The 26605-nt window shown below is 44.0% G+C and overlaps 2 protein-coding genes across 7 annotated transcripts; both read left to right on the plus strand.

The window, feature by feature from the left end:
- Positions 1–1045: 1045 nt before the first annotated feature.
- Positions 1046–12564, plus strand: LOC308143068 (WD repeat-containing protein 26). The gene is made up of 14 exons (XM_080513739.1): positions 1046–1723; positions 3680–3779; positions 4477–4533; positions 5607–5743; positions 6568–6665; positions 6764–6920; positions 7198–7336; positions 7730–7870; positions 8267–8386; positions 8863–9008; positions 9122–9200; positions 9332–9461; positions 9592–9786; positions 10028–12564. The coding sequence occupies exons 1-14, from the start codon at positions 1419–1421 to the stop codon at positions 10051–10053; spliced, it is 1830 nt and encodes a 609-aa protein (XP_080369865.1). The 5' UTR covers positions 1046–1418; the 3' UTR covers positions 10054–12564.
- A 2509-nt stretch (positions 12565–15073) lies between these two features.
- fez2b (fasciculation and elongation protein zeta 2b) lies at positions 15074–26274 on the plus strand. 6 transcript variants are annotated; one of them, XM_080514260.1, is made up of 11 exons: positions 15074–15429; positions 18197–18305; positions 18541–18660; positions 19316–19457; positions 19884–20011; positions 20953–21102; positions 21396–21476; positions 22436–22511; positions 22604–22669; positions 22908–22935; positions 23379–26274. In XM_080514260.1, exons 1-10 carry the CDS (start codon positions 15125–15127, stop codon positions 22916–22918), a joined length of 1188 nt encoding a protein of 395 aa, XP_080370386.1. In that variant the 5' UTR covers positions 15074–15124; the 3' UTR covers positions 22919–22935; positions 23379–26274. The 6 variants fall into 6 exon arrangements, with proteins under 6 accessions (XP_080370386.1, XP_080370383.1, XP_080370381.1 ...); XM_080514257.1 differs by lacking the exon at positions 22908–22935; XM_080514255.1 differs by having other exon boundaries at positions 22604–26274.
- Positions 26275–26605: the final 331 nt, after the last annotated feature.

The following is a 26605-nucleotide window of genomic DNA, read 5'->3' on the forward strand; positions in this document are numbered from 1 at the left end:
ATTACTGCAATGGAAAATAACACACAAGGGAAAACAATGCCTCTCTCAAAATAAGAAGAAGTGTGCACATTGCAATCATGTACAACATGGATAAGGGCATATTGCACATAACTGTAATGTGTCCTTATCTATGTGAGAGCGACCTTTGTTAATTTTTTGTACATCTGAGTTACAATCTTCTTGGTACATACATACATACATACATACATACATACATACATACATACATACATACATACATACATACATACATACATACATACATACATACATACATACATACATACATACATACATACATACATACATGCAGACAAAAACATATCCTTCTCGGTTAACTTTGTTGGGTGACCAACTTTCGTTCGTGTAGGTAATGATATGTTCATAGAATTCCAGAGTCACGATTTGATGAAAGGTTGATGTTTGGATTAGGTATGACAAAGTGGTAAATGCAAATCTTTTGGGTTTCCTCATTGGTTTGGATGATGAGAAGAAAAAGTTGTGAAATGTGTCTGTAGGCCTTTAAAAAACAACAAAAAAACATGTATATATTAAATATGCACGTTTGTAGAGTATTTACAGGTTAAATTGATAGCAGTTTAAACTTTCTAAATAGTGGGGCAAGATGAAACTTGACTTCTTGAATATGAGCTCATTCTTAAAAATATTTTTTTATATGAGGATTATGTCAAAAAGGATGCGAGGCAGTCCAGACAATATTACAGTATGGTTTTGTAATATTAAGCAATGGTACGGTGACATGAGACATGACTTATTTACTAAATGAGATCCCCATCTGATAATACCACATTACTTCATAACTTTGTGGCATAACTTTGTCGAGAGGTTGCAATTAATTCTGAGAGGTACTAGGACAATTTAAAATATAGTCTCATATAATAAAAGTGATGTTTTGGGAGACATTTGATGATTGTGTGAGATGTTTATTGATGCTGGATTAGAATTATAGTGGATTATATTTCTACCCGGAAGCATGGCAGTGTAGGAATTTCCTGTTACGTCAGGGCGTCAGGACTCCATTAGAGCTGCAGCTGTTTAGAGAGAAACAACAACAAAACGGGCTAACTGACAGTACGCTCCGAGCCCCACAACGAGGCCTCCAGTCTGGACATTTAACCTTAATTTCCCACCCGGAGCTCAGCCGGCTTCTAACCACGGCCGCTCTCGGTGAGGAAACTCTGGCCTCCGCTTCCTCCTCCTCCGACTCGGACACCGGCGGAGCGTCGCCGCCCCCGCGGAAGAAGCACCGAGCCTCGGCGGCGGAGGGAGCAGGAGAGCCCGGGGCTTCAGCACTTGTAACAGGCCTCACCGGAGTTGTACTCGGACTCGCTTCACACGCACAAGCCGCCTCTGCCATCCACTTTAACCGAAGTGTTGTCAACAATCTCAGCAGCAGCATGCAAGCAAACGGGGCAGGACAGGGACAGGAATCGTCGGAGCTCTCCTGCCTAAACAGCGCACAAAACGGGGAGTCATCCTCGGCCGGTGGATCCCACTCCAACGGGCTCCTCTCCAGCACAGACAACGGTAACAGTGTCGGTACCAGCAACGGCTCTTCAGCCGGGCCATGTTCGGGGACTTCGACCGCCTCTACAGCCTCGGCTTCGGACGTGGGCTCTCTGAAGAAGAAGAAGCGGCTATCGCAGGCGGAGGAAGATGTCATACGATTAATAGGACAACATCTCCACGGACTAGGGCTCAAGTAAGTTTATTCGATGTGTCAGTCGAGGAAAAACTTGGAAAGGCATTGAATGTTCGCGTTGAACACAAGCGGTGCGAACCATGTCTCCGCTGTTTTGTGCGTAACTGCGAAATAGCGGCTGGTATTAGTGCGCTTTCACAGACACAAACATGGGGGGATGGGGTAGTTAGTTAGCCTGCGAGCTCGGCAGTTGGTAGAAAGAAGGGGTCCATCTTGCACAATAACAGTTAGCCTCGCGGCTAACAGCGCTAGCCTGCGCTGAGGTTCTGTCCTGACACTAAACATCCACACAAAATTAAGCTGTTCAACGTTTGTCTGTTGTGTGTGTCTGTCGCGAATCGAGTATGTTTGATGTGCTATAGGTGGCACGATGTGGAAGAGATCGTTATATATATATTTATATATATATATATATCGCTCTGAATAGAGGGCATTACATCATCTAACGTTGGGAGCGTTTATTCACAGAAAACAAGATCCGCTGACTTTGTTGTGGATTGCAGAGACGTAAAATCGTTGACATGACAAACGAGACACTTGGTTTAGTTTTTTTCTCTTTTTTTAAGCGAAGTGCTCAAACAGGATCATCGAGTTTGCGCTGTACGATTTTTGCGTCTCGAGATCTATTGCGCATAAAAAACAAAAACGATTGCGGAGAAAATGTGCGGCTTGTGGGGCTTCGCTTGAACGATCGGCGGTTTTTCTTGGCATACTGGGCTTGTTTTTGTCCGACATTAAGCTGTAACACTGAAAAAAAATACGACCATAACGAGAGTGGTTATGAAAACTGGTTGGCTTATTTTAGCATTGCGTGTGCATCCTCTGCACTTCTCCAGCTGTCATTTGGAGCAACTATTGAATTCACCCGCATATTCATCATTTCTACACAGCTCCACTTGTTTTCTGTTTTGTAAATGCCTTCTTATTTTTTTTTATCATTGTCCCCATTTCAGAGCAGCGTGTCAACAGTCAGCCACTAACAGCATGTTCCTGTATTAGGGCATGTATTTATTTAAAGAGCCGTCAGTACTGTGGGCGACATTTGTTTTTGAATCGAGCAGGATCAGATTATTTCATGGCGGCTGAGGAATGCGCTCTCTTCCAGCTTTTTTTTTTTGTGATGGAAACGCTGTGTTTGAATCTAATTATAGCACAGTGTAGTCTTCAAGAAATGTATGTGTTGTCATCTTCTTCAAAGTGGCCATAGTTGGACAGCTTGACATCCACTGGTATCTGGTGCCCTGCAGAGAAAAGTGTAGCTACTATGAGGTGTTATTATTAAAGAAGCTGTAAGATCACTGTTTTTTACAATGATGGCTGATTGTGTATGGGGCATAACATGCCTGGTTTGAAACGGAGCCCCCACATTTCAGCTGGGGAAATGCAAGAGGAATCCGTGTAGCAGCCAGGCAGATGAGAGTCTCAGTACAAGGCTGCTGCGCCACTCCATTGATACCTGCGAATGATGTCATCATGCTGAAGGTGCCAGCCGAACCTCCCCAATACGTCTCACTTTCATCTCATACACACGCACACATCTCAGTGAGCACCTTCGTGATGGTGGTGTGATTGGCCGAGAGAATATCATTTGGACAGATGGTTATGGTTCATGATTGACAGGTTGAGAGGGTCATGGCAGCTGCAGGAAGAGCTCTGTTCGTGTCCATGGACCCTTCCACTGTCCACCGATGATGCTGTACTGACACAATTGCTCTCCAGGTGTTCTTGACCACGGAAGTAACCTCGATCCACTTCCAGCCTGTGGCATGAATATTGTCCTTGTGTTTAATTTGATGTGACATATCACTTGGATAACTGCGTGTATGGTAAAATGCCCATGACTTACTAGTGCAAAGATGTTGAGTTAAAAAAACAAAACAATCCTGCTGATTTAGTTCAAACCTCTAAACACAGACTAATTTGTATCAATATATTTTATTCTCTGTGTCTCTGCAGTCAGACAGTGGACCTGCTGATGCAGGAATCGGGCTGCAGACTGGAACACCCCTCAGCCACCAAGTTCCGCAACCATGTCATGGAGGGAGAGTGGGACAAGGTTAGCCTTAGTTTAAATGGTTACAAAATGGCAACTGGTTTGAATACTGAATTTGTGGACATCCTTGTAATCTGGTTTCCAATCTGTAATGTATAATAAAATGAGGATGTTGTTTGTTCAAGAAATCAACAGAATGTGTTCCCATCAAACTCACCACGTGGTAATAATAAACAAACACAAATAGGATTTCTGTGAATTGTTGTGGAAGGAACTGTCTGGAGTTTGCCATGCGCAAAATCATTAATCTGCAATTGGGTCACATTTCCACAAAGACAATTTTATTTGTTATTGTAACGCATAAATCTGTTAAATGTAGTGTTGTAGCCAGCACAGTTTTGTAATTGTATAACCAAATAGCAAGTAATAAGTCATATTACATGATTATTGATATAATTATCTTGGGCTCTGTTCACATTGGGATGTGATTATATATGAAATTATGAAATGGAACAATTATCTTGAGTCCAAATAGTATATAGAACACAAACAAGCTTGTATTAAAACATTTACAAGTGCTGGTTTAGTCGGCACATGAATGGGTTTTGCCCCCGAAATCCTAAGACTTGTTTTACTGTATGATAAGTTTTTGTTTGGTGGTGCATGCATGCAAACTGCTGAGGTAACCATTTTTCTCTCTGTCTGTCCCCTCCATCACCCCCCCCCCCCCCCCCCCCCCCCCACCTTTGTTTTGATTCAGGCTGAGAATGATCTCAATGAGCTGAGAGCACTGATGCATTCTCCCAATGCTATTGTGGTAAGCTCCCTTTGCCCAAACCTCGACTGGACTGAATGATGGTCGGCCATTGAGCAGACAGAGCTGGAGGTTCTAGAACAGTAGAGTTTTGAAGCAGGTTCCTGCAGACCGGACAGAGCTGAGCCCAAAATATACATCATTTGAGAATATATGACCGTGAATAATGAAGATTTTGTCCCGCGGTTGAAAGGCTGCATTGAATTGGTAAATTGTCAATGGATCATTTTTTTTATTTTACAAAATAAGCTCAGAGTTGGGATGTAGTTTAGACTGGTTAGCTCAGGCTAGTGTAGTTATCAGGGGACCTGAAAAGCTCCAAAAGTGTTTCTTATTCCTGCTGCTTTGTGCCCAATAGTCACTGCCCCTGTGCAATGGTGCTTTTTTTTTTTCTTCTTCTTCTTCCAGAAAATAGTAGCTCTTAATTTTTATCTGTTGTCACAGTATGTGGGGCCATTTTAGGTTGGGAGCTATTGGAGTTGTCAACATGACCGTCACAACAGTATCTCAAGAGGCTCGCTGGCGTTGCACGCCCAGTCGAGGAGTTCAGAGATGAATGTGTTTCTGTGCTTGTTATTTGTAGACGTGTGTGGGCGGTTGTTGTCTTGGATTTCAGTGTAGCAGGTATAACTGAGGTTGGCACCCGTTTGTCAGTGCTTTGGTGCATACTGAGGATAAAATGGAGAAGATTAATTCCACAAATATCACCTCCAGTGCTTGTAAAGTCACGACGGCCCGTGGTCAGTGTGAAGGAATGAGAGCAGTGGTGGCTATACAGCCGTGTTTCACATTGCACAGCTTAGAATATATTATGATGATGGCATGCTGATTTTCATTATGATACCATCTGTTTGAGCTCTGATTGTAAAGGGCATCATGAATATTTGTGTTTGTCTCTTCTAAATTCTAAAAACACCGACCAGCTGCTGTTAGATCAATGATTGAGCTCACGTCTTTTCAGTACAAAATGGAAACCTGATATAGGATATATATTTAAAAAAAAAATTCCCACTCATTCCTCCATCCTTGCTTATTGTGTTTCTCCTCCACACTCACGCTGCTCTCCTCCTACCCAGCGCATGAAGTTCCTGCTGCTGCAGCAAAAGTATCTGGAGTATTTGGAGGACGGCAAAGTCCTGGAGGCTTTGCAGGTGCTCCGCGGGGAGCTGACGCCCCTCAAGTACAACACAGATCGCATCCACGTTCTTAGCGGGTACTGTTTCAGACTGCAACTTCCCTATAGCACTCTACATACACAGATACACACCTGCAAACAGCCCATGTAGCTTTTCAATAGCTCAGTAGACAGTAATGGCAAAGCTTCTACTACTGGTGATACATAAGGGATAAAACCTGATATTTGACTGTACCAAACATTTCACTTGTAGTATATCATAAGACTATTACATAGTGGTGCTTAATAATGAGGGTAACCCGTTATCCATCAATACATTTATTTATTTTTTAACTTTCTGATGTTTATAACACAACTCCAATCTATTTGTTATCAGGCTCTTATTGCTTCACTCATCCAACAACGATCTTTAGAGTCTCAAACTAGTTACCCTGATTTTCTGGTTTGGCCACAATCAGTATTCCAAAAAGACTTTTAGCATTTTTCTGGAATTATTTGATTTGTCTGTGTGGCATAATTTCAATAATCGACTGTGTATATACAATGTAAAACGGTTGTGAGTACAGGCCCCTTGCTCCCAGTTGAAGAAAGTCTTTTTGGGATCTCTTTATCAATCAGTGGCAGCTGATCACTCGACACCACCTACAAGCCTGTTTGCCTAATGAACTGTCAGTGAAATGACTGGAGACAATTGATTTATTGCATGTCTTAGGCTAGTCAATTACCTGTTTCTCAAAACATCAGCAACTGTGCTGTTACATTGAAGTCGGCGCTCGTCTCAAGTCAACGTCTTGATGTCGGTGTAGCTTTTTGGTGACAATCTCAACAGTTTTGTCGTAAAGTGTTCTTTTTCCGTGTGCCTGCGCGAGTGTACGTTGACTTTCTCGACGTGCGTCTTCTAGGTACCTAATGTGCAGCCATGCCGAGGATCTCCGGGCGAAGGCAGAATGGGAGGGGAAAGGCACGGCCTCGCGCTGCCGCCTCCTGGATAAATTACAGAGTGAGGCGACGTTCCCATAAACCCCGCGTATCCGCCGAACGCACACATTCCGTTCACAGAGGTAATGTTGTGCCGCGGCTTCCTTTCTTGTCTTGCAGCGTACCTGCCTCCCTCTGTGATGCTGCCGCCTCGGCGACTGCACACGCTGCTGCGGCAAGCAGTGGAGCTGCAGAGGGACCGCTGCCTCTATCATAACACCAAGCTGGACAATAACCTTGACTCAGTCTCTCTTCTGCTCGACCACGTCTGCAGCAGGTTGGTTTTTCTGTTGTTATGGCACGTGAAGGTATTATGTGTTCTTCTTTGCTAAAAAAAAAGTCAGCTGATATGAGAATTTGGCAATTTCAAAAATATGAGTGATGATGGTAATTACTTAAGTTAGTAATAATAGATTGTAACCTGTTTTACTTCTATTGCATAGTTAATAATACTGTCACCCCAGCATATTTAGATGTACACGGTATACTCTTAAGATGTATCATTGCTGACTCACACCGAGTATTTTAACCTTGGTTTTGTTTCCATATGGCAGGAAACAGTTCCCCTGTTACACCCAGCAGATTCTGACAGAGCATTGTAATGAGGTGTGGTTCTGCAAATTCTCAAATGATGGCACCAAACTGGCGACCGGATCCAAAGACACTACAGTCATTATTTGGCAGGTGGACCCGGTGAGTGGTTTAAGAAAAAGAACCTTATCTGTGTGAATGTTTCTTTTTTTTATTTTTTATTAGTCTGATGGAAGCAATAAATGCAGCTGTTACTTACTTCATGAATACTTGCAAGATCACATCCACCCCGCCTCTCCCATGTTTTGGATCTATGTGATAAAGTCTTTAATGATTTAGTTTTTTTATATACATGGAGTGTTTACCTCCTGGAAACACTCTCCACAAGCAGTCTGTAGTTGCACCACAGTGATGGAGATTAGATGCAAAGCGAATCTTTGCTTTCTCAGCATTACACATCTTAAGTAACTTGTTTTTTTCACGCCATCATAAGAAGCGACGGGGTTTTCTGTCTGATTCATATGTTCTCATTACCCTCGTCGTGTTTGTATACAGGAGAGCCACCAGCTGAAGCTGCTGCGGACTCTGGAGGGTCACGCGTACGGCGTTTCCTACTTAGCCTGGAGTCCTGATGACACCTACCTGATCGCCTGTGGACCTGACGACTGCTCTGAGTTGTGGCTCTGGAATGTTCAGGTACCAGTTTTCTGTCTTGTTAACTTTAATTATATACTGGCTCTTAAATCCTGTTTTTTTTCCCCCATTTGCCAAATGTTTTTTTTGTTGTTGTTTTTTTATTGTGAATAGGAATGTGAAGGTAAAGGCAAATATTGGTGCATCAGATTAGTGATCCCTGCTCAATAAACAAATAGAAATGAAAACTGTGCCGACAGCCTTCATAGATCCTCTAGAGTGGGCTTGTGTACTCGATGACCTCTCCTCTTCACCCATCTCCTCCCCTCCCCTTTCTGTTTCAATGACTCGTCCCTCCCCCCCTCTCTTACTTAATGGTCCTTCTTGCCATCTCCCTTCCCCCATGTTTGTCTCCTCTCCTGTATTTTCATTGTTGCGTCCAATCCCTCTCTCTACCAGACGGGGGAGCTGCGGACCAAAATGTCCCAGTCCCATGAAGACAGTCTGACCAGTGTGGCCTGGAACCCCGACGGCAAACGCTTTGTCACTGGCGGACAAAGAGGACAATTTTATCAGTGTGTAAGTGGCTCCGATGTTTCCAAACAAGGTGGTGTTACTGCCAAGGAGTTTTGTTTCGTCTCTGTAGAGACTCTTGTTTATTTAATCAGTGTTTGTTGTTGGATATGTTTTGAAGGGTTGGGCGTTGGTGGAAGAAGATACTGTAGTCGGAAAAAGGAAATTACATCCTAAGATATTCTTCAATTCAGCAGCTGTCATGCTGAGCCTTAAATGTATAAGAGATAATTGCCTCTTTCATCGTATTGATTTTCTCGCCTTGAACCAAGTGAACCTGCGAATGAAGGTGTCTTTTTATATCACAGAGGAACATTTTTTTTTTGCGTTTACTGGATCTGGTCTTTTTTTACGACGTGTAGAGAGACGCGTACTACAACAATTGCAATGCTGTTGTTGATTCAGACTGTCACATTGCGCTTGTTCTGTTATGAGGAATGACAAAACACTCCGTTTCTGTGTGTGTGTGCATGTGTTGTCAGGACCTGGATGGTAACTTGTTAGACTCCTGGGAGGGCGTGAGAGTGCAGTGCCTGTGGTGCTTGGGCGACGGCAGGACGGTGCTGGCCTCAGACACCCACCAGCGCATCCGGGGATACAATTTCGAGGACCTTACGGACAGAAACATGTATGTGTCAGCATCCCCCCCCCGGCACTGTTTTATATCTCCTTGGTCATTTAAGCAATAGGCAATTCCAGGATATTGTTGTATCATACACCAAGATGCTCTTGTTTTCACAGAGTCCAGGAGGACCACCCTATCATGTCTTTTACTGTTTCAAAGAATGGAAGATTAGCTTTGTTAAATGTAGCAACTCAGGTGAGTCTCTGATAAAAGCCGATATAAAGTTGTTTTCTTTTGACGCACATCGCTATTTTGAACTATTATGCAATTTACTTCATGAGGGGGAAAATGGAAAAAGTAACATTTTCTTCTTTGACCTTATGTAGGGAGTGCACCTGTGGGACCTTCAGGACCGGGTGCTGGTGAGGAAGTACCAAGGTGTGACCCAGGGCTTCTACACCATCCACTCCTGCTTTGGAGGACACAACGAAGACTTCATTGCCAGTGGCAGCGAAGGTATAGTATCTTTCATGTTTGTTTGTTTGTTTGTTTTTTTTAAACTAATCTGGTTGTTTATTGATGTGAATTTTTGTCTCTCTCTTTTCTTTTCTTTTTCCCCCTCCACCTTCCTCATCTCAATCTTCAGATCACAAAGTATACATCTGGCATCGGCGTGGGGAACTTCCCATCGCTGAGCTCACAGGTCATGCGCGTACCGTTAACTGTGTGAGCTGGAACCCGGCGATCCCAGGCCTCATGGCCTCCGCCTCAGACGACGGCACAGTGCGTGTCTGGGGTCCGGCACCCTTCCTCGACACACAAGAGACAGATGGACTCAACGGTAACTCTCGTTTTCATTATTCATTCACCTATTGATAAATCCAGTTTTTACTTTAGATTCACGGGATAATGATCTGAATTTTTTTTGTAAAACTATGCAGTTTAATTCAATTAAAACATTGTGGATCATAGGTATTTGGCAATGTAAAGAAATCCCTTCTTTTTTTTTCCAACTTTAATTTATTTTAGGCTGCCATATTTATGCTTTGTGGGTTTTTTTTTTTTTTTTCTTTCTTCCTCAGAAAACTGCAGTAATATGGACAGTTGATGGTCACTTATTGAGCAGATGACGTCTCTCTTAAACATCAATCCACGAATCCCACAACAAGACAAAATTCAAGCGGGCAAATAAAATCGAGCATCCACCTAAAGCAAGTGAAGACAAACTTAACAGAAGCCACAAAAGAGAAAATACGAGTTGGGGGGAGGGGGGGGGGGGGTCGGAAAATTTAAAAAAGAAAAGAAAAAAAAAGTCCCCTGACTGGCCCAGACGAAAAAGGTGGAGACGGTGACGGACAAGTTCAAGTCCTCATTCAAAGCCCGATCCCGAGCCTGGAAGACCAGCTAGTGGCCGGTGGGGAAACTCCACAGCTGAGCCGGTGTGGCTGTTCTCCTCTTCCAACTCGCCCTCCTTCCTCCATTTTGCTGCATGGTATCCAGCCATGCCCAGTTTTTTGCAAATGTCCCAGGAAGTCCACCTCCCTCCCACCTCGATGTTGGAGTACATGGAGTCCAGATGAGGCCTCCGGATAGACACGGCAGACCCCCCACCCCCACCACCCCCCACCCCCAAATCTCCTCATTGGACTACATCTGTCTGCCTGTGTGTCTCACGTTACCTGTATAATGTCTCCATACACATGGGTGGGATGTTGTTGGGAGAGGATTGTGCATAGGGGGATATAGCAACTCGTCAGTATGTATATTTTTCTTTCCCCCTCTTTCCCGGCTTCATCATTCACATTTGATCCTTTGGAAAATGGCCACACGTCCGCCATCGAAACATTGATCGACCAACTGACACAAGAAAAGGCTATGCTACATGTTGGATTTTGTTATGATAGACATTGCGTTCATTCTCGATTTAAAGTTGAACCTTAGCTTGAGTAGTGCCCGTGGAAAGTTTTAGCGTGAGGATTCCACTTTCCGTTTGTCAGCATAAGAAAGAACGAAGCCCCTTTTTTTATTCCTTAATTTAAACTTCTAACAAGGACAGTCGCTGTTGTGTTTCCAACTGACAGGCCCCCCCCACCGTCCACGGTTGAGCTAGTACCGCACAACTCCCATTACATCTGCCTGAGAGGAGGACCGGGAGATTCACAGTTCACATATCAACTGCGAGGGGGGGGGGGGAGCACTCGTCACCGAGGTGGGGTCTTCACTGTTCAGACATATACACTGACCTTTCGAGAAAAAAAAACACATGCTTTCAAACGTGAAAGATTTCAAGTGCAACTTAAAAGTGCACACTGGTGACTGCTGTCCCTACTGTGTGTGTGTGTGTGTGTGTGTGTATTTGTTAGTGAGAGTGTGTGTGTGCGTGTGTGTGAAAGAGATAGAGTGGTTGTGCATGCACACGGAGTTGACATTACTGGGCGCAGATTTAATTGGCACGTGTTTTTGTATCTGTTTTCAATTCGCACCAGCAGAAGGTTCTCACCCCTCCGCCTCCTTCCCTTATGCTCCTAAACCCATAGTAAAATTGTAAAAGGCGATTTTTAAACCAATTCTGAGTTATCCAAAGCCCCAAAGGGACCTCTATCTGTGGAACAAAGAATACTTGAGAGCCATTTTGTAAAAGATGTTTTTTTGTTTTTTTTTTCTTTTTAAATCTGGGGCTTTAATTTTTACATTAGGTTTTCTTTCTCCTTACCGTGTGACATTCGAATGGCACTGAGTTACTGGCAGGTTTGCGAGGAAAAGAAAAGGAGAACCAGAATGAGCAATTTCATTGAGGCACGTTTAAATAAAGAAAAGCTGTAAAGACTTGTGTTACTAGCAAAGGGTCATTTCATATGAGAGTTTGATGATTGTAACCGCTGGATGAGCCGTCAGAACAGCTCTGGAGGGAAGAGGCACCAGAACCACATTATGGGCGCACAGTCGGGGAGTGTTGTTGCAGTCACACACACACACATACACACACACACACACACACACACACAAACTGCCTTCCTGTTCATACAAGTTGCACACAAACCTTCTTTATGTATGGCACCCTCACTGCACTTTGTGTGGTCTTTCTGCTCTCTTGCACATACAGCAACGGGCATCTCTTCATGAAGGCCGTGACCTTAAGGTCGCAATGCTTATGGCTGAGAAAAAGTTGCATTGGCAACGACTTTAAAACCTTATTTAAAAATAAAAATGAAATTCAGGAGATTGTTGAAGGAATTGAGCCCTTACTATGCCTCTATGCACCCAGAAAAAAAAAAAAACAACAGTGACTGATCTCCACAGGATAAAATTCAGCCTTTCACCTAAAAGGCACAGCAGCCTCTCCTTGAGGGTACGGAGAGAATTCAGCATTAGCACCCCCTACTGCTCTCCAGTTATTCAGTGGTCAGTGCACCATTCAAAGCTTTCTTCCTCCCTTTTTCAGGGTATGTAATGACTATTTGCTACAGACTGATATACAGTAAAATGTTTAAAAACAGTGCTTTTCTGTCTGTTTTTATTGAACTTTTTTGTTACTTAATTTTTTTTTTTTTTTGTTCACATTATATCATTTTTGGTTGATCTCTATCCCTGTATGATCATATTAAAATATAACCAGACATTTGGGAGTCCTCATTTTTCTTTTCTAATCCTTATAACCCTTCTTTAACATTCTTTTACATGTAACTTTTTTTGTTTGTTTGTATTCAGTTGCACCTTATCGGCTACTATCACAAACAAATATGCACAGTAACACCCATGCCAATAGGGGTGGGAGGATCAGAGGAAGTGTGTTACCTACAATCAAATCAGGTTTGAACTATCCACCCCTCGCCTTTAAAGAGTTTCCTTCACGTGAAAATCTACTTTACCACACGTCTTTGTTAATCGACCGATATCTCTCGGTGTGCCATTGGCCGTCGCTACTCAGCTGACCCATATGAAGCCGTGTGAGGCACACTGGTGTTTTCTGCTAGATTATGTATGTCATAGGCTGATCTTCACATTAGGGGAACCTCTTTCTTTCTTTCTTTTTTTTCGCCCCCTCACTCCTGGACCATAGAATGGACTTCTCTTCCTCACCACACGTCATTTCAGAAGACTTGAGACAAGCCGTACACAATAATAATCCAAACAAGTTTCACCGTTCACCGGCTGGTGGTAAATGCGATGTCTGTATTCAACCTGGTGTCCACTCTGTTCCTATTTGTTCAAGTTTTCCAAGGGGGTTGTTTCTTCTTTAACTGTCTTAATTCTCAGCGGTGATGTGGTGGTGGGTCGGGATTTGGGCGGGAAAACGAAGGGCTTACTGTAGCATCTCTAAGTTCCTCGGGCAAGGGCGGGAAGGGGAGATGTGTGGGTTTGCATTCAATGTGTTATTTACAAAAGTGATTGTACTGTTTTGTATTGTTGTGTAGGAAAAGTGTTATGTATGCATATTTTCAATAAAGCATTCAGGGTTTTGGAGGAAACAAACAAAAAAAAAATGCCCAAAGGAGTTTGATGAGGGCAGGAAACTGTGTTGGCCCAACTTGTGGACACTCATCAGGTACCCAGAAAACCCATCGCTCCCACTCGTAATCTGGTGTGCAGATCCAGGTAAACTCTGAATCACTTGAGTTGGCAAAGCATGTGTCAAAACCTCTGGTGGAAAACACTGGGTTGGTTTTCTTTTTGTTAAAATTGTACTTTTGTTTCTGTATTCAGTGATTTATTTCTAAATGTCTTGAAAGCAATGTCTAGAGTCAGCCCATCTGGAAAGAGGCTATCTTTGATGCCCACATTAGGAGTAATAAGAACAATTGCCAATAAAGTCCAGTTATTTTAAGTAATCCTTGTTGAATATGCCTTCTGTACAAAAAGTATTGTTTTGGTGCACAAATGATCATGGATGCATTGGACATGGGGGTATTTTCTCGAGACACAAAGTGAAACTGTTCAAAGTATAAGGAACAATCAGGAATTCATACAAAGTACATGCAACATTTTTTAAATGATATTCAGTTACCCAGGCATATGAAAACTTGATGTAAGAATTGTTTATGAAAAAGCTAAATATTGAATGGTTTAATAATTAAAAAAAGATCATATCAGATTATTATTGTTATTATTTGACTTTAGAATTAGTTTTTTTATTTTTTAATAATTTCCTTGAAAAATATTGTTTCACAATATTGAATCTAATTTCTGTCCGTCAGTGTCATTGCACCCCCTTGTGGCATGTCTTTAAAAAAAACATCCATGCGTCCATCTTCTATATCTGCTCCAACCAGAGTGTGCTTGTCGGGGCTGGAGTTTATCCAAGGCTCTGGGCCTTACGCCCTGAACAGGCTGTCTGCCCATTACAGGGCTAACACATAAGACAATCATCCACACACACATTCACATGCACAATCCACTGAGCCCAAATAAATATTTTAGAAATGTGTGCTGGAGTTCAGAGGCGATATGACAGGCCAGATGTTTGTAAATTCTGGTGAATAAATAACTTGTTGACACACCAACATTATTGGGACTTTATTGTCCTCATGGTGGCATAACCGACCCAGTAAAAAGAGAATAACATTTGTTTAGATGGAAGTCTGTAGGCAAGTTGTAGGTGTGTGTGTGTGTGTGTGTGTGTGTGTGTGTGTGTGTGTGTGTGTGTGTGTGTGTGTGTGTGTGTGTGTGTGTGTGTGTGTGTGTGTGTGAGAGAGAGAGAGAGAGAGAGAGAGAGAGAGAGAGAGAGTTGTTTCCATGTTTCTCCAGTTCCACAGTCTAAAAACATGGAATTGAAATTAATCAGTTACTCTGAATTACCCATTAATGTGTGCGTCTCTGTGTTTGCACGTGTTGGGCAGATAACCTGTCAAGTGAAGACAATGCTTTCATTCATTTCCTAAAATTGACAAGATCCCACGTGAACTGGGAAATCACCAGATCTTGAGGTGTGCAGAAGACCCCAACACAAGAATCTCCTGGAATATGTTGAAAATAAAGAAATAAAAACGGTCGTGCACGGTGACGCGTGACGTCTGGGTTTGTTTTGCTCCATACTTAGGGGCGGGGCCTGCGCCTTGACGTCACGATGTACCGCCCACACGCTCCTCTCCGTCTCTCCGTCCCACTCCGATCTCGCCCCGCACCGACAACACAGCACCACCGAGGGGTCTCCGGCCGGCAAACCAGCTCCCGCGGCGGTCATGGCGGCGCCGTTAGCCCACTTCGACGAGGACTGGCAGGACTTCAACGAATTCAAGCCGTCCTCGGCGGCGGCCGACCCGCTGGACCAGCTGAACTCGAACGTGGCCGACCCGTCGGGCCTAGACGACTTCTCCGACCTGGACAACAGTTTCTCCGGGGAGATCTGCAGCTTCAAGTCGATGGAGGACCTCGTCCACGACTTCGACGAGAAGCTGACAGTGTGCTTCCGAAACTACAACACCACCACGGAAAACATAGCGCCCGTCAAGCCCATCACGGAGGACAATTACTTGAAAGACGACGAGTGAGTAGCCGGTTTTATTTAGTTCTTTATTTTTTAACGACAACTTTTAATCTCTGCAGCGAGCTAGCAGCGTTAGCCTCTTCATGCTAAACCCATAGAGTTTACCAGGTAGAAGAGCTTCAGCTCAGCTCGCTGCAATTTGTGTAAAGTTTAACCGGAGACATGTTTACACAAACTGAATACACTTCATGAACTGCTGAAAAACTCCATATTCACTGAACACATCAACTCCCCATTAAGCTTTGTGTTCATCGCAGGTGAAGTAAACACAAACGACAGCCACACTTGGTTATAATATAGTTTTATGTGTATAACCTGTATTTGAGCTTTGTAGTTACAGAGTATGTCAATCGATTATGTGTCAGGCTGTGTGTTGGTACTCTGGCAGGACTCTTGCCACGTCTCCAGTTTCCACTACTTCATTCCATGCTGCGTGGACTGATGTTAGTCATGAAACCTTAAAACAGTATGAACTGCTCTTTATCCAGTATTCTAACTTGTATTGATTCTCGCTTTTGACTTCGATGATCTTTGCTTTTTTTCCCCCCCTCCCACTTTAAACAGACCCAGCATGTCATGTCTCATGTATGTAATCAGTACTTAAAGGTCAGTCCGATCCTTCAACCAAAGCATCCCTCCTTATCTCAGTCGGAGGTCCTCCGCCTCTGCTGTATTGTATTGGAGCTGAAATGTCACAACAGCACATTAACGTGACAACATGTTATTACTGCACAGCAGCTCATCGCATCCATCCCACAGTGGGCATGGATGGTGGTTGTAACTACAGAGCCGTAGGGGCTGCATGGATCCCCTGTCATCCTCATCCTGCATACTGAAAAGCCGCTTTTTGAACTTGACATGATGAATGTGACGCTAGATACAGGTCATGCATAATATTTGTAAAATGGTTAATTATGTTTTTTTTTTTTTACGGTGACTTAGATGCAGATGATGGGAGTTAACTGGGATAGTCTGAAAATGGACGAAGTGAGGACATACATGCTATTGGTGTAAGGACGAAACGAAGTATTGAAAGAAGAAGTAGATGGTGACTTGGCTGAATATTTTTTAGATGAATCATTTGTTTCATCTATTATGTGGAGTTCCATTTAAAAATGCAGCTTTTTGTCAGTGTGAGTTTCAAATTGTGTCAAAAAACAACAAATTACCTCTTGCATCTATTCTTTGGATACATAGAACTCTGGTAACTTGGACATATTGTCCATTTGGACATGGACTACAAACATGTTGTGTGATTCTAAGATTTAAAAAAAATTTTCTGGAATGTGGATAGGCGGGTCAAACAGGGAGAAATATACATGTATTGCTGTAAGTAAGTACAGAAACAAAAGGAGAAGGGAGTGGAATAATTGGACGGCAGCCCGCTGAAGCCCAAAGAGCAGCGCCAGGCTCAGGGAGAGTCTTTTCTGGATGACTGCACTTTTGCAGGACGTGCTTAGACGCTTAACAAGTTCTCCAGCCGTGACCACGGCGGAGACGAACCGCGGGATGACAGGCAGGAAATGTGCGTGCGCTTCAGTTTGAGAGCGAAACGGGAGAACAAAATGTCTAATCTCCGCACATATTAGCATAGTTTGTTTTTAGAAATGCATAAATTGTCTCGCCGAGATGAAGACGGGCCCTTTAATGTATTAAAATGCGAGTGGGCTCGGGGAAATTAAAGCCCGATGATGTGTTTTGGCAGGCGCTCACGTGTCTGAGACAGTGTCACTGCCAGAGGCAGAAAAAATATTTCCTGCCAGCCTTTGCCCTATTTAGAACAGGCCAACAGCTCCCTGCTCCCCAAGCTGTGCATGAACACTTCAGGGAGAAACAAGCATGTTACATAAACACGTGTGTGTGTGTGTGTGCGTGCGTGCGTGCGTGCAATATGGGGGGGGGGGATGACAATGCAGGGCTACTCTGACACATGGGTTCACAGCATCCATCCTCTCCTCTTCCACAGGAAGAGCCAGGACTAAAAAGGAAAAAAAAAACAAAAAACATTTGCATACGCACTTTGATTTTCCTGTCCGGAACAGTCTGGATTTATGGTCATTCAACAAACCTGATCGCCTCCACTGCACAGGACCTCCTTGTATTCGTAAAACTGCGTAGCTGTCATTGAAGTCTCCACAAAGTACCACTCAAGAGGGTAGAGCTTGACAAACACCAGAGGTCTGGTGCTGCTACGGTCATTTTACACACATTGTACCGGAGCCATGAAATCTGCTCCGAAATCTGCTTTTATAGACGATTACGGATTTCACACTCCGACAGTAAACTTAATAACAGAGTTCGCAGCACCATCTGTTTGGCTCTGGTGTGTTTTCTTCGAACTTGTGTTCTGAAGACGACGGTAAACATTCAGCAGCTCGTTGATAGGAAATAGTTTTTGATTCAGAGGATAACGTCAGCCTCGGGTCCTTTTTGAAGCGCAGTTTTAATGCAAAGCGACTGTTCGGTTTATTTATACGCTTCACGTTTTACTCGGATGAATCCCGGCTAAATGACACGTGTGGGATTGAGGACTCGTCGCATTCATCAGCGATGTCTGTGCAATGCAGCAGGAACGGGGTGAAGTGATGTGAGGGGGTGGCCAGAGAGCAGAACTCTGCCAAGTAATGCTGTGTCACAGGAAGCACGGTTATTTCTATCTATAGCCGCTTCTGTATTCCGATCACAACTTGAGCGTATGCTTCATGTTATTATGTTGCCCTCCCCGCTAATAATAAAGTCTCCCGGGTTGCTTCTTGATCTCTTTCAGGGTTTGGAACGCTCTGACTGATAACTACGGCAACGTGATGCCCGTGGACTGGAAGTCGTCACACACTCGCTCGCTGCACCTGCCCATCCTCAACCTCACTCAGCAAGAGGTAACACCCTGTGATTTCTTCTTCTTTTTTTTTAATCTGCACCCAGTAAACACAGAGGCGAGCGGATTGCACCTTACAAACAAAAGAGCTGTCGTAATGTGTAAACAGTTTGAGCCTCCGCCTTCAATCTGCTGAACCACCAGTTTGCTGCCTCATCTAAGCTGGGTCTCTCGCTCTCTCTCTCTCTCTCTCTCTCTCTCTCTCCATTTATGGCCTCACGTTGGTCCCGGACCAGCAGAAGTTGGACAACCAGTCACTGGACCTGTCGGACGATGAAGAGCTCAGGGAGCAGATGGATATGCACTCCATCATTGTGTCCTGCGTCAACAATGAGCCACTCTTCACGGCTGAGCAGGTAATGTGGAGTTGTGCGCTACTTCACCTTGCATGTTGCACAAACTCAAAAGTGACACTAAATTTGAAGATGTACATGGAGGCAAAATTCTAGACCGCCAAACTACTTCCAGGCACACATGATGTGAAGGCCAACAATGTTATTATCATGTAATGAATATTACAGCTTACCTTAGCTTGCTTCTTTTCATATATGCCCTTTAGGGTTTAGGATAAATGCACACACATGTCAGGCTTTGTTTCAGATTTTTATTTTGAAAACGTACAACCTCAGTGTAGTTGAGCTTGTTAAAACCCCTGTGTCTCTCAACAATGACCGTGGAACAGCTCCCAGCAGCCTTTTTATACTGAACCCATGCATTCAGCTTAAGTGCATCTGTCTCAGATGTGCCTCATGTGTCTGAGACCAACATGAACCGTAAACGTCAGCCTGCAACAAGCTCAGCTTTGTTTGTCTGATATAGTGTGCAATGGAGGCCGAGCACCGTTTTGTGCTGCTTTGTTGCTCACTAATACAAAACGAGCACTGCAACAGTGTGATATCATTATAGAGGAAAGTAGAGTTTGACCCGCAGTGCGAGATGAAACTGTCTCAATATCCAGATGTAAATAGGGTTTTTTTTTTTTTTAATTCATACCTGTGTGCTCCTGTGAAGGTGATCGAGGAGATCGAAGAGATGATGCAGGAGTCCCCGGACCCCGACGACGACGAGAGCCCCTCCCAGTCCGATTTGTCAATGCTGTCGCAGGACATGCACAGCATGAAGCGATCCGGCTCCAACACCAGCTACGAGGACCGTGAGTATCGCCGTTCACTTCCACAAAAGTTGAAGCTTTTATTGTGACATGTTAGTGTCCCCATCACACAGATTTATTGTGGAGTGTTTGTTCCTCTGTCGAATGAAGTGTGATGGGTCACACTGTCCAGTCCACAGAGAAATGGCTATGCACACGTGATAACCCAGTTATGTAAGATTCAACAAATGCAGACAGACAGCAATTTGCAGTGTCCCATACTGTTGCATAACCAACTGCATATATGTGATTTGAACACTATTATTCGTGCTTGAGTTGGCGCGGCGTGTGCATTTTCAATCACGTGCGCCAAAGGCAGTTTTACACTTGATAAATCGACTTAATTGATCATAAAGTCGGCTTGGCTCGGCCGTAGCACACGTACACACTCTTCGCCACTGAGCTTCTATCTCTGCACCGGGTCCTCAGGGCTGCGTCAGCTGTCTGTGTCGGAGCTGACAGAGACTCTGGAGGAAGTGGAGGCGGCCATTCGTCGCTACAGCGAGGAGCTGATCCAGGCCCTTGCACTGCGGGATGAACTCGATTATGAAAAGGAGGTAAATTGTTTGTATTGCGCCAAAGCAAACGTGTGCGTGTTGGAAACATCAGGACGAATCACGCGAGTTTAAGATCCAAATGAAACCATAAGCAGCTGGTTGACTAAATGTTGAAAACATGAAGCACAGTGTGCAGACTTGGTGGACGAGTGGAAGAGGTCAGTTTATTGCCACGAGCTTTGTTCTTAATGTTTCTTTCAGCCATGTCATGATCCTGTCGGGGTATGTTTGACCTGAAAAAAGACTGAAAGCATTATTGAATAAATAAAACTGGCTTAAAACCATAAACCATCCATACACCTATACTGCTTTATCCAACCCGGGCCGGGGCATTATGTGGCCTTTTAGTCCTGCTTGACTGGCCCTCAGCGTGTCGCTGGGTAATCCTGAATCAAATTACTGTCGTTATTAGCTTGATTACATCTGAAATGGTCACATTTTTCATGTTCATGCCCATTATTACATTATTGGTTGTGTGTCAGGCAGAGCTATCAATTGTGGCCTCTCAAAATATTTTTTTCTCTCTTCACTTGGAATTAAAAGGAAGTTAAGGATAAATATATAGTTCTTATTTTCCTAATTGCTGAACTTGATTATGATTTCAAGATAGAGATGAGGAAAGTTCATAAAAATCAGGTTAAAAACAAAAACGGCTTATTATCAAGAGATAATTCTGATTGAGCAAAGCTCAAGTCAGACTCAGGCCTCAGAAGTCGGGCTAACGATTTGCCCACCACAGATCCAACCAAACCAAATTGGATGTATTCTGTACAGGTCACGGACACGGCAAACACGGAGACACGCTCACATGCTCAAATTCACACCTATGAAGTCACAAGTTGAACCTTAAATGTATTTAGACTGTGGGGCGACCCACGGCACCACTGTGCAGCCGCATCTTGGAACCGACCGGAATGAAGAGACGTTTTGTGTGTGAACAGGTGAAGAACAGCTTCATCTCGCTGCTGATCGACGTGCAGAACAGACAGAAGGAGCACCGCGAGCTGTTGCGGAAGAAGAAGAAATTCCGGAGCACGACGACGACGGGGCCGAACGGCCAGAGGACGACCAGCACGCACATCCCCGGCACGGTGAGTCGCTGCGGGACACAAACAAGCAAACAAACAAGCAAACACATATGATCTTGTTTGCATGACCACGGTCAGCAGGACGGACGTGTCGCCGCACGCCGGCTCGAGATTATGAGGAGAGATGCATGACCTCCAGACGGTAGACTGCTCGCATGGAAGAGCCGCGTTCAGAATAACACCGAGGCCTCCGACAAGCCTCTTCCCCTCTTTTTTTTCCCTCTGATGCAGAAGCTTCCTCGTCTCTCTCAATCTCTCTTTTTTTTCCCCCCCCTCCTTCCTCTCACTCTTCGTAGCTCCTCACTCTGGAGGGACTCTCCAATGTCATTCAAAATGGGCTCCGTCAAACTTTTGGCACCACAGGAGGGGACAAACAGGTGCCCCTGCTCTTTCTTTCCACTGCCGATGTCTGTGCAGTTTTTTTTTTTTTTTTAATTCCCAACACTGGCATGCTTGTTTTAATCTCTACAGCTTCCATCACTGCTTGTTGGTTCATTCTGTTCTGCTTGTCTTTTTTTGTTTTGATTATTTTTTTATTGTTCTTTTTTGTGCTTTCACTGTTTGTTTTTTTATAACTTGATTTCATCACGGCATCAATCAGTCAACTGTCTGTTTTACTGTTTCTCGATTGCGCTCTTCTTTTCTTTTGTTGCATAATGATTTCTTTTTTTTTCTGCCCGGCCTCACATGAGTGAGCATTTCCTCTGACGGGCCTCTGAGAAGTTAAAAACAACCAGCAGCTTCAGGCGAACACCTTCTGTCTTTGCCACGTGTGCATGCCCTCCACGTTTCTGACAGATGTCAGATTTTATAATCCTGACTGAGGCAGTTGGTGCGGATATAAAATTAGAAATTATGAGGAGTGAAAGCCGCATTTTAATTACTTTACTTCAAACTCACTTTGTTATTTCTAAACCATTTCTGGAGGCGCTGCTGTGACAAATCCTCTGCTCCAGTGTGCGCTAAATAGAATGTATTGCACGTGTAATAATATTGTAACACTATTATCGGATAATACATTTATAAAATATGTAAAGTAATTCCATCGTTGTTCACTGCACTTCCCACCTGCTGCCAGAATATTCCTCCTCCTTCCAAGCCCCTCACGTCTTGTTTTGTCTGTTTGGTTTGTGCTGCATTCAGACTCCAAACTCCAGTCAAAGCTGCACCTCAGTGAGAATAATAAGTCCCGGTCGGCTTCAAAGTGGACTTATTCCACTCGTTCGAGGCACGGCAGGGTCCACATGTCTAAAAGACACTGCCATGAACGGACAACGCAGTAAACAAGAGTGTTTGCGTTAGAGTTAAATAACTTTTTTGTTGCGTTTCCTTCCAGTACCTGACTACAGTGATCCCCTATGAGAAGAAAGCCGGCTCTCCTCCTCTGGAAGACCTGCAGATCCTCACAAAGAGTGAGCGCTCAAACAAACAAGACACGGTTCTATGTGACGATAATAGTTGTTTAAAAAAAAAAAATGTACTAAGCTGCCGTGTCCTTGTCCAGTCCTCCATGCCATGAGGGACGACAGTGAGAAGGTTCCTGCCCTGCTAACAGACTACATCCTCAAAGGTAAAAAAAAAACCCTCCTCACATCTACTCTGACCCGTCATTGCAGTAAAGCTCAACCTGACCTCTTCCCTTGCTGGAAGCACAAAGTTCATTAAAAAAAAAAAAAAACTGGTTCAGCACAAAGATGAATTCAAGGAAGGGAGAGAAAAAAAAACAACAATTGCTTTTTCTTGCCGTCCTTCACTGTTGACCTGTACCTTCCTTGTTTCTCACCTGTGCTGCATTGTCTTCTGGGTAGCTCTGGTATGAGAGCGGTGGAAACTGAGGTTTGTGAGGCTAACACAGAATATTCACCTTCAGCCTTCGCCCCCCCCCCACACTCCTTTCTTTCTCTCCGTCTCATAGTGACATTACTTCTTCCCCCCCGACGCAGCAGCAGCAGCAGCAGCAGCCTTCCCATGCTTACTCTTCGCTGTAGTGCCTAGCGTGCTCTGTAGCGCTTGTGGCTGCACTACAGCCCCCTCAACCCCCCCCCCCCCACCACCCTGAAAAACAGCAGATAGCACACTCATGCACATAACCTGCCGGCTTGTAGCGACGGCCCATCACGTCTTTGCTTCTCTCGCCTGCGGCGACCGTCCATCCTCCCGTTTCTCTCGCCGCAACATTCCTTCCCGTCGTAGCCTCTCTTCCATACCGTACTGCTCTCCTTTCCCGCGAGCGTTAAAGCAAACAGTCGTCATCAGCCCACCTGCTCTTGTCTCCACAGTTCTTTGTCCCACGTAAAGCGAGGGAGGTGGGGCTCGTCTTTCCAGAACCATCCACCGGACCGCCAGAGGAAGCTTCTGGTAATTTGGAAAAGCCAGAGTTAAAAATCCAAAACCTTCCCTTTGCTCCTGCTCTGGTTTCACTTCTTAGACTTTTCTTCCTTTGTGGTATATTTTTTTTTTTTTTTTTTGTACTCACCTTTTTAACTCTAGATATAACTTCATTTGTGATCTCTTAACGTTTTAATGCTCGAGTGCTTCGTCCCTGTAAATCCTGGCTGCATGACGACTTCACAATGGATGCCAGTAATCAGTATTAGTCTGAACACCTCTCTTGAATAGTGAAACCACGGGGACAAACCTTTTTTTTTCTTTCTTTCTTTCTTTCTTTCACACACAATAAGCAGACCTGAGTCTGATCACTCTTGTTTTGTGAATCCAATCCATTTGAAACAAACCTCGGCACAATCTGTGAATCTCAATGTGCCGGGTGGAAATACACATAAATCCTGTTTGTGTTTGTTCCCCTTTAGAAGAACCTTTTTGCATCAGTGGCATTTTGTTGCTCGGTTGCACATGAAGTTGCTTTGAATCGACGAGCAAACCCTTTAATTTCAAGACAAAAAAAAGTCGAGTCATTCTGTTGCATGTCTATTTGGGTTTCTGCTCAATGTTAGCTGTTAGCGGAATGTCAAAATGAGCTATTTTGTATATGATTGAGAGGAATTGCACAGTTTTGGGAACTTTTTACTCATTTGAAAAAGGGACAAACTACGATCCGACGAAAGAAAGTAACGGCTGGCTGAACAAATGTGTAAAGCATATTTTTGGATAAGGGGGAACTTTGTAAATGGTTTTGTAAATGCTGTTCACCGACCTCTGAGCCCTCGATTATTGAACCTCCATCCCCAACAGCGTCATCACTTTCCTCTTTTCTTCGGTCTGCAGATACGTCATGTTAGGATTTCTCCAATAGCGGAAAACGATCTGGTTTAAATTGTTGGGTAGATAGTGTATCTAGGACTCATTCAGATTAGATAGCTGTGTAGTTAAAGTGTGGGTTTTGTCTGTTGAATTTTGTGGTAGCACTTTATTCCGTCAGTGATCTGGTGGAAGGATTTGCGTTAGTTTTAGATTAACTCGAAAACCTTTTCGTGTGCCAACCTGAAGAAATGTTGTCGTGCACGTTTCCCCACATTGGCGACGGTGAGAATTTAAAACACCTTGAAAGGGGCGCTCCACTGATTTCATCTGAAAACTGCTTCCCGCTACATCCGACACTCATCCGTGTTCATTCACATTCACTCTGCAAAATCTACCTCACTTTAGATTGTGCGAAGCACGCCGCGTTATTTTTTCAGCAGCTTCTCCCACCGGATTCATCCTGCAGAGGCAGACTATGATTATCTCAAAGCTTCTTTTGTGTTTGTATTGATCAGTCACATTTTCCGTGCTCACGCCCGCCCGTCTTCTCTGAAATTTGGCTTTAGGTAAAATATATCTTCAATTCAAGATTTGTCACTATTTCAAGCTTGGAAATTTTCATTTATTGCGGCGGAGGTTGAATAGGAGGTTGAAGCTTTCTAGTTTGCCACATTTTTAAATGTTCTATAGCAGCGATGGCCGCTCACAGTGCAAGAGCTTCAGCACTGCAGCAAAACATCATCCGCGTACAAATGTGAAGGCGGCACCAGAAAAGCTGCACGAGACGTTTCAACGGCAGAATTTTCGTTGTGGTGAATGAATGAGGCGGGGGGCGTCCCTTCAAACGTCTGCCGCAGGGCCGCCGGACGCTGTGGGACGAGGTCCAGTCGAGCCCTCGGGTACGCTCATCGGTGTCGGCGGTCGGAAAAAAAAAAATGTTCACGGTACTACAACATTCCTGAGTCTTTCGTTTCTGAGTTCCTAGCAACCGCAGGTCAACCTCTCTCATTGTCTGAAAGGTTTCTTCGGATAAATCCAGGTAGCATCACACACTTTTGCTTCAGTCACTGTTTGACCGGGGGAAACTCCTCGAGTGGCGGCCGCTTGTAGCATCTGCTCGGTGTAGCAGAGAGGGAAATGAAGTTTTCTGGGTTAAAATGCTGAAGTCGTGTCCTTCTTGTCCAGAAGGAAGTGGACTGTGAAAACAGATGTTGGGGAAGATTTGCACACGTGGGTTGTGAAATTAAAAAGGGTCTCATTTATTTTGTAACGCGAGACAAAAAGCTTATAGTTGCTATTTTTAACTATTTATACGCAACTCGTTTCTACGGTCGCCAGCTTCGAGAGAAAAAAAATCCACACCCGAGCATGTGTCGCATGCACTTTACTACCGCAAACACGCGTTTAATGGTTGTGGGTGTGTTTGTTTAGGGAGATTATTAATGTCACACTAAAGGGACGAGTGCATGTCGCAGTGAACGAGCATCAGAATTTGAAAAAAAAAAAAATCCGAGGGTTTGTCACAATGGAATACAGGGAACCAAAACTCCCGCTTAAATTTAGATGTTTCACAGCGCCAGTCTTGTAAACAGACGACAATATCGGTTTTTGTTTTTCTGTTGAGATGCACTGAGGTCGCTGAAGGATCTCCCCTCGGGCCAGAGCCCCTCCTCTGGCCTTCTCGGCACACATATCAGTACAATTTAGAGATTTATATTTATACATGTGCAGCGCAACAAGCAACAAATAAGAGGCTGCCTTTGTACATGCCTACAAATCTTTGTACATTCAACAACCTCCATATGTTTTTAATGCAATACAAGACCCCCCCCTTGTTTGGGGTTCATGTTTACCGTCTCATGTGGTACTGCAGTACATTAATTTATTCTGTAAATGTTGTTTTTTGTAACCATGTTATTGACTGTAATGGTACAAAGTGTTTTGTGCCGTCATTGCAACTCATTTCAAATAAATTTAAAATAGAAAACCTGATATGAACGTTGTGTTTTGTATCGACGTTGTATGAAATGCAAGGAGCTGAACCTTGCAGGAATCAAACATATTCCAGGTCTTCCATGTCCTCCTTGGCCGCCATGTTTTTTTTTCTCCCTTCTGCTTCCAGCGAATCTCCCAGTGCTTGTGGCATTTTCTCATTCAGCCTTTAGCTGGTCATATTGCCTCTCTTTCACGGCTTTACCCTGACCTTGTTTATTTTTATTTTCAAAAGTCAAAGTATTACGGACCTGGGATGTGGTATCTTCTGTAGATGAGGCCAGAGATTACGAGGGACTCAAGGTTGAAGGAA

The sequence above is a fragment of the Blennius ocellaris genome (genome assembly GCF_963422515.1).
Source record: "Blennius ocellaris genome assembly, chromosome: 18".
NCBI classification, from domain to species: Eukaryota; Metazoa; Chordata; class Actinopteri; order Blenniiformes; family Blenniidae; genus Blennius; species Blennius ocellaris.